This window comes from Chiloscyllium plagiosum, unplaced genomic scaffold, assembly GCF_037043375.1.
Source record: "Chiloscyllium plagiosum isolate Xiang-an unplaced genomic scaffold, Cpla_swu_hap1 HiC_scaffold_9, whole genome shotgun sequence".
Classification (NCBI taxonomy): Eukaryota; Metazoa; Chordata; class Chondrichthyes; order Orectolobiformes; family Hemiscylliidae; genus Chiloscyllium; species Chiloscyllium plagiosum.
In genome coordinates this window covers 72,575,050-72,582,956 of record NW_028270147.1, presented here as the reverse complement: position 1 = coordinate 72,582,956, position 7,907 = coordinate 72,575,050, and the positions used below count along the sequence as shown (strand labels likewise).

The 7,907-nt window shown below is 41.6% G+C and overlaps 1 protein-coding gene across 2 annotated transcripts in view; it reads left to right on the top strand.

The window, feature by feature from the left end:
- The first annotated feature begins 6,551 nt into the window (after positions 1 to 6,551).
- The window catches only part of slc30a7 (solute carrier family 30 member 7), a 72,577-nt gene continuing 71,221 nt past the window's right edge, over positions 6,552 to 7,907 (top strand). The window contains exons 1-2 of one of the 2 annotated variants that reach the window (XM_043699661.2): positions 6,552 to 6,705; positions 6,868 to 6,969. In XM_043699661.2, the coding sequence (XP_043555596.1) occupies positions 6,626 to 6,705; positions 6,868 to 6,969 (182 nt within the window). In that variant the 5' untranslated portion in view covers positions 6,552 to 6,625. The remainder of the gene's footprint in view (positions 6,706 to 6,867; positions 6,970 to 7,907) is intronic. The other variant, XM_043699662.2, reaches the window with a different exon arrangement.

The following is a 7,907-nucleotide window of genomic DNA, read 5'->3' as shown; positions in this document are numbered from 1 at the left end:
TACGTCAGGGAGATTGTATTGTGGTTCTGTTCGCCGAGCTGGGAATTTGTGTTGCAGACGTTTCGTCCCCTGTATAGATGACATCCTCGGTGCTTGGGAGCCTCCTGTGAAGCGCTTCTGTGATGTTTCCTCCGGCATTTATAGTGATTTGTATCTGCCACTTCCGGTTGTCAGTTCCGGCTGTCCGCCGCAGTGGCCGGTATTTTGGATGCAGGTCGATGTGCTTATCGATTGAATCTGTGGATGAAGGCATGGCATTCTCGTGCCTTTAAACTGCTCTCCGAAATCTCAAGATTTTCTAAGCAAAACAATCGCAGTTTCTACAATCTATCCATCTCACTCATTCCTAAACCATTATCTTGATTTTTTTTCTGCACTCTCCCTAGAATCTTCACATACTTCCTAAGATGAAATGCCCAGAATTAGACACATATTTCTTTGAGGTTGCACTAACATTTGTAAATGTTTATCATTACTTTTTTCTTGCACAATCATTCCTATTTATGAAGTTCAGGAAACTATAGCCGTTTAACCACATTCACAATTTGCCCTGCCATCGTCTCCAATTTGTGCATATTATTCCCCCTTGGCATGCCTCTCATGTCCTCCTTACCTCTCATGTTCTTTGTTTTATATTGTGTCTCTTCCTAATTCCTTACAAAATATACTACTCCACAACTCATTATATTAACCTTCATCTGTCACCTATTCCGTCAGCCCACCAAAGTCTTTTTGAAGTCTCTACTTAGTTTATAATACTTCCAATAGAATGTAAAACTATATGGTCACAATTTCACACTTATATAGTTTACAGACAGCAAATCTATTCGGAATGTATGGTGGACAGTAATAATATTATTTAAGTTAATATATTACATTTATTTGATAGTTGTTATTCCATCTATAATGAGGTAATGTGTCTGCTTTTAGATGGATGACCTTGGAGTGACTTGGTGTCTTTTTATTGGATATTTTAGAAAAAGCAGACAACTAAACTTAACTATAACAGGGTAAATGCTGGGAGAGTCCAGGACTCGAGGGCATAATCTCAGAATAAAGGGACTCCAATTTAAGTTTGAGTTGAAGAAGAATTTCTCTTGGAAGATTAAGAGTCTTTGGAACTCCTTGCCACAGTGTGTAAGGATAGAGTCCTTGTGTATATTTATGGCTGAGAAAGGTCGATTCTTCTTTATTAGGGGAAACAAGGGTTATGAATAAAGGAAAGAAAGTGAATGTGAGGAATGTCGAATCAGCTACAATCCTATCGAAGGGCAGAGCAGGCTCAAGAGGCCAAATGTTGCTACGTCTTTTGGTCTTATGGATCATACAAGTATTTAAGTATATTTCTCTTGTTTAATGGTTTGCCTTTTTGGTTTTCTGTACTGTAAATATCTGTTTTCTCAAGTAATACTAAAAACATCAATGCTCCTTATGAATAAACTCAGGAAGTTAGTAGACTAGTAATCTAGAGGCTTGGGGTAATAATCAAGACAGCACAAGTTATACTGGCAGGGAAATTTGCTAGAACTGCTTGGGAGGATTTAAACTAGTAAGGTGGGGGTGGGAAGGAGTGGGACCCAGGGAGATAGTGAGGAAAGAGATCGATTTGAGATGCGTACAGCTGAGAACAGAAGTGAGTCAAACAGTCAGGGCAGGCAGGGACAAGGTAGGACTAATAAATTAAACTGCATTTATTTCAATGCAAGGGGCCTAACAGGGAAGGCAGATGAACTCAGGGAATGGTTAGGAACATGAGACTGGGATATCATAGCAATTAGAAACATGGTTCAGGGATGGGCAGGACTGGCAGCTTAATGTTCCAGGATACAAATGCTACAGGAAGGATAGAAAGGGAGGCAAGAGAGGAGGGGGAGTGGCATTTTTGATAAGAGATAGCATTGCAGCTGTGCTGAGGGAAGATATTCCCGGAAATACATCCAGGGAAGTTATTTGGGTGGAACTGAGAAAAAAGAAAGGGGTGATCACTTTATTAGGATTGTATTATAGACCCTCCAATAGTCAGAGGGAAATTGAGAAACAAACTTGTAAGGAGATCTCAGCTATCTGTAAGAATAATAGGGTAGTTTTGGTAGGGGATTTTAACTTTCCAAACATTGACTGGGACTGTTTAGATGGAGAGGAATTTCTTAAGTGTGTATAAGACAATTTTCTGAATCAGTGTGTGGATGTACTTACTAGAGAAGGTGCAAACCTTGACCTACTCTTGGGAAATAAGGCAGGGCAGGTGACTGAGGTGTCAGTGGGGGAGCACTTTGGGGCCAGCGACCATAATTCTATTCATTTTAAAATAGTGATGGAAAAGGATAGACCAGATCTAAAAGTTGAAGTTCTAAATTGGAGAAAGGCCAATTTTTACAATATTAGGCAAGAACTTTCGAAAGCTGATTGGAGGCAGATGTTCGCAGGTAAAGGGATGGCTAGAAAATGGTAAGCCTTCAGAAATGAGAAAACAAGAATCCAGAGAAAGTATATTCCTGTCAGGGAGAAAGGGAAGGCTGGTAGGTATAGGGAATGCTGGATGACTAAAGAAATTGAGGGTTTGGTTAAGAAAAAGAAGGAAGCATATGTCAGGTATAGACAGGATAGATCGAGTGAATCCTTAGAAGAGTATAAACAAAGTAGGAATATACTTAAGAGGGAAATCAGGAGGGCAAAACGGGGACATGAGATAGCTCTGGCAAATAGAATTAAGGAGAATCCAAAGGGTGTTTAAAAATACATTAAGGACAAAAGGGTGACTAGGGAGAGAATAGGTCCCCTCAAAGATCAGCAAGGCGGCTTTTGTGTGGAGCCACAGAAAATGGGGGAGATACTGCATGAATATTTTGCATCAGTATTTACTGTGGAAAAGGATATGGAAGATATAGACTGTAGAGAAATAGATGGTGACATCTTGCAAAATTTCCATATTACAGAGGAGGAAGTGCTGGATGTCTTGAAACGATTAAAGGTGGATAAATCCCCAGGACCTGATCAGGTGTGCCGAGAACTCTGGGAAGCTGGAGAAGTGATTGCTGGGCCTCTTGCTGAGATATTTGTATCATCGATAGTCACAGGTGAGGTGCCGGAAGACTGGAGGTTAGCAAACGTGGTGCCACTGTTTAAGAAGGGCGGTAAAGACCGGTATAAACCGGTGAGCCTGACCTCGGTGGTGAGCAAGTTGTTTGATGGAATCCTGAGGGATAGGATGTACGTGTATTTGGAAAGGCAAGGACTGATTTGGGATAGTCAACATGGCTTTGTGCATGGGAAATCGTGTCTCACAAACTTGTTTGAGTTTTTGAAGAAGTAACAAAGAAGATTGATGAGGGCAGAGCAGTAGATGTGATCTATATGGACTTCAGTAAGGCGTTCGACAAGGTTCCACATGGGAGACTGATTAGCAAGGTTAGATCTCGTGGAATACAGATATACCTGGACCCAATATACCGGCCACTGCAGCGGACAGCTGGAACTGACAACCAGAAGCGGCAGATACAAATCATTATAAATGCCGGAGGAAACATCATAGAAGCGCTTCACAGGAGGCTCCCAAGCACTGAGGATGTCACCTAGACAGGGGACAAAACGTCTGCAATGCAAATTCCCAGCTCGGCGAACAGAACCACAACAAGGACTTATACACTTAATGGTAAGGTCCTAGGGAGTGTTGCTGAACAAAGAGACCCAGGTTCATAGCTTCTTCAAAGTGGAGTCACAGGTAGATAGGATAGTGAAGAAAGCGTTTGCTATGCTTTCATTTATTGGTGAGAGTATTGAGTACAGGGGTGGGAGGTCATGTTGCGGCTGTACAGGACATTGGTTAGGCCACTGTTGGAATATTGCATGCAATTCTGGTCTCCTTCCTATCGGAAAGATGTTGTGAAACTTGAAAGGGTTCAGAAAAGATGTACAAGGATGTTGCCAGGGTTTGAGGATCTGAGCTACAGGCTGGGGCTGTTTTCCATGGAGCATCAGAGGCTGAGGGGTGACTTCATAGAGGTTTACAAAATTATGAGGGGCATGGATAGGATAAATAGACAAAGTCTTTTCCCTGGGGTCGAGGAATCCAGAACTAGAGGGCATATGTTTAGGGTGAGAGGGGAAAGATATAGAAGAGACCTAAGGGGCAACTTTTTCACGCAGAGGGTGGTACGTGTATGGAATGAGCTGCCAGAAGATGTGGTGGAGGCTGTTACAATTGCAACATTTAAGAGGCATTTGGATGGGTATATGAATAGGAAGGGTTTGGAGGGATATGGGCCGGGTGCTAGCAGATGGGACTAAATTGGGTTGGGATATCTGGTCGGCATGGATGGGTTGGACCGAAGGGTCTGTTTCCATGCTGTACATCTCTATGACTCTAAGTTCAAATTCTGTTTTGGCAGTTTGTGAATTTGAATTCATTTAAAAAATTTTAGAATAAATTTGATATCAGTAAATGTGATAATGAAACCCTCAAACTGAAGTCAAACTTCAATTGATTCATGAACATTCACAAGTAACCAGATATCTTTACCTGGTCAGGCCTGAATGTCATTCCAGTCCCACACAATGGGGTTGCCTCTGAACTGCCTTCTGAAGTGAAAATGACGTCTGCAGATGCTGGAGATTTAATTTGAGAGTGTGGTGTTTGAAACGCACAGCAGGTCAGGCAGCATCTGAGGAGCAGGAGAATCGACGTTTTGGACAAAGGCCCTTCCATCAGGAAGTGACCTGACAAACCATACCAAAGGATGGAGGAACAAAATTAAGCCATTCAAACCATCAAATCTGTTTAGATATTCAATTAGATAAATGTTGCTCTGTGCGTAAGTCCCTCAATCCACTCTGGTTCTCAATTTTATCAAACATCTGTCAATTTCACTTTTTAATTTTTTTATTATCCGAGTCACAACAATTTGGGAGAGTACATTTAGATGTGAGAGGCAATTTTTTTTACAGACAGTGGTTCACATGTGGAATGAACTTTGAGAGGAAGTGCTAGATGAAGGTACAGTTAGAACATTTTAAAAGATATTAGGAAAAGTAAGAAATGTTTGGAGGGATTTGGGCCAAGTTTGGCAGGTGGGACTTGTTTAGTTTGGGATTATGGTCAGGATAGGCTGATTGGACCAAAGGGTTTGTTTCTGTGCTGTATGACTCTATGACTCTGTATCCATCAGTTGTTTTGTGACGATCTACTTACCTTTCATTATGGCAGACAAGCCACATTTTTACAGTGACTGTCCCTTGTTCTGAACTCAGTCATGTGTGAAAATTTGTTTAATTATCTTGTAAATACAATGGAAGACAATTAAACTGTATAATTTAACCCTTTTAGCATCATTATCATTCTGCTGAATGTGTACAACACACTTCTTCCCATAGTGTGACACCCAGAACCAAATGCAAAAACTGCTGCATAACTTTTGCTGCTTCTTTTTCAGTCGAGATTTTTAAAAATGTGTTAAGCTTTTAAACTATTTTTGTGCCTGGCCAGTAGTTTTTAATAATTTTTTTGAGAAGATTTGTAGCTCAGGTTGAGGTTCTGAATGTAGGTTTGCTCGCTGAGCTGGAAGGTTCAGTTCCAGATGTTTCGTCACCATACTAGGTAACATCTTCAGTGGGCCTTGGAGGGAAGCACTACTGATAATTCCTGCTTTCTATTTATTTATTTGGGTTTCTTTCAGTTGGTGATGTCATTTCCTGTTCTTTTTCTCAGGCTTTGGTAGATGGGGTCCAGATGTATTTGTTGATAAATTCTATCTTGCAAGTCCAAATTTCTGCTCCTCCACAGTTCCATTTAGATGCTACACTAATCCAATTTTTTTTGGTGACCTTACACTTCTCCCGAATGACAACTAAAGACGTTGCCATTTTCAGCAATGGCCACATCTCAAGATTGAATCAGATCAGAAAGCTAATAGTTTAACCATTTTAATTTACACCTTAAAATCTTGTTATCATTATATTAATTATAAAACAATGATCATTATAAATAATTGCAGCATATATATTGTAATTTTATCATGATGATGAGCACTTCCATTCATAACATTTTATTCATTTTGACAATTCTGCAGGAAAATCATTTTCTATTGCAGATGTAAGTCTGGCATATTCACCTTTCATAGTGCAAAATTGAAGTCTGAATACCGTCTTTCAGTATTTTAATATTCAAATATTGTGCACATAAAGCCATTCTAAAATAAATTGTTTTTAGTTTGATTGATCCACTATTGTACATTCCAAAATGGCAAAAAATGAATTTTAAAAAAATCAAAACTGCATCCTGCGGAAGCATGCCTGGTTGTAACCTTGTGCAATTATATTTCTCCAAAAATGTTAAATCCAACATTGTGAAAAGTGTAATTTCATCCCTATGATGGAGCTGATGGGATACAATGCGCGCCAGAAGTTTAAGTTATATCAAGGTCATGTCCCCACTACATTGCTACCCTACTGTAATTACATTCACAAGGTAGGGAATGAATGAAAACACAGCGGCGCTGGATGTTCTACGGCACAGCCGCTACTGTACGGCACTGCGCCTGCGCCCTGGTCACTGTACGGTACTGACCGGAAGTTGCGGCAAGCAGCGAGAGTCAGTGCAGTTGCCGTGGAGCGGCGGCTGTGACCGACCATGTTACCCCTCTCCATAAAGGACGATGAGTACAAGCCGCCTCGACTTAACCTGCTGCGCAAGGTCTCGGGCTGGTTCAGGTATGCGCCGAGGGGACAGTGGACACGATAAAAGTGATCGGCTCCACCGGCGGGCCGAGGTGCTCGCCTAGGGCCCGGGGAGCGGGTACTGGGGCAGGGCCGCGCCGCATGAGTCTCTTCCGCTGACACCCTTTCTGTTCCCTCCCTCCCTTCTCCTGCCAGGTCCATCCTGTCGGATTCCACGTCCCGGAACCTCTTCTTCTTTCTGATGCTCAATCTGTCCTTCGCTTTCGTCGAGCTGCTGTATGGGATCTGGAGCAACAGGTGAGGCGCCCGGGAGTTTGGGCCCGGCCCCGATGCATTGCCACGTCGCGCTTCCTAGGAGGAAGTGGGGGGAAACACCACTGAACGATGGCAGTTCCTCGCTGGTAGAAATGGAAGTATCACCTCCCCACACCATTCTGACCTGTGCCTGAGCCAATAATGTCAGAACATAGTATTTGACTTGGGCCTGGTATTTTGGTTTGTTTGTGAGGTCGTGGTCAGATGTGAAAGAAATAACTTTGATCTTTTCATGTTTTTGACGGATATTGCAGAGCCTATAACATTCACTGCTGGTGAAATGTACACAGTCATGGTAGCCTAACTGTCTGTACCAAAGTCCAATAAATTAAATGGTGGTTTTAATCTGTTTTGTTTGAGAGTCAATGAACCCAAGATGCCCCAAACAGCTTGGGTCAAATTAAATATTTTTGAAGGGTGCTCACTGTTGAGCTACAAGCAGGGTGGGCTGCCAAGTTGTTGCACACCAAAAATCCTACACAATAGGGAGACAATGATATTATTTGTGGTGTTGGTTTGGAGTATAAATGTTTGTCAGGACACCACTCAGAACATTTCGGCTCCTTTAAATGAGTGTTGAGGATAATTTATGTTTACCTTGGTTTAATAGCTGATCTGAAAGAATGAACCATTCCTTTTGTGTTCCACTTAGTGTCAGCCTCGCCATCTGATTAAGGTTCTGGAGTTGGGTTGAACCCAGTGTCTTAAGGAAAGAATGTTAACAGTTGACCCAAAGCTGCCAGATTATGCCCCCTTCCTTGTTTACTCAGCATATATGTTAATTTAGAAATAGGACATTGAGCTTAACTAGTTCAATCCATATTTAACAACCTGTTCTGATATTCATTAATCAGGTTAGTACAGTCTAATTCTCTGCCTCAACTATAAATGGGTTACATGTGTTCCACTACCCAAAAATT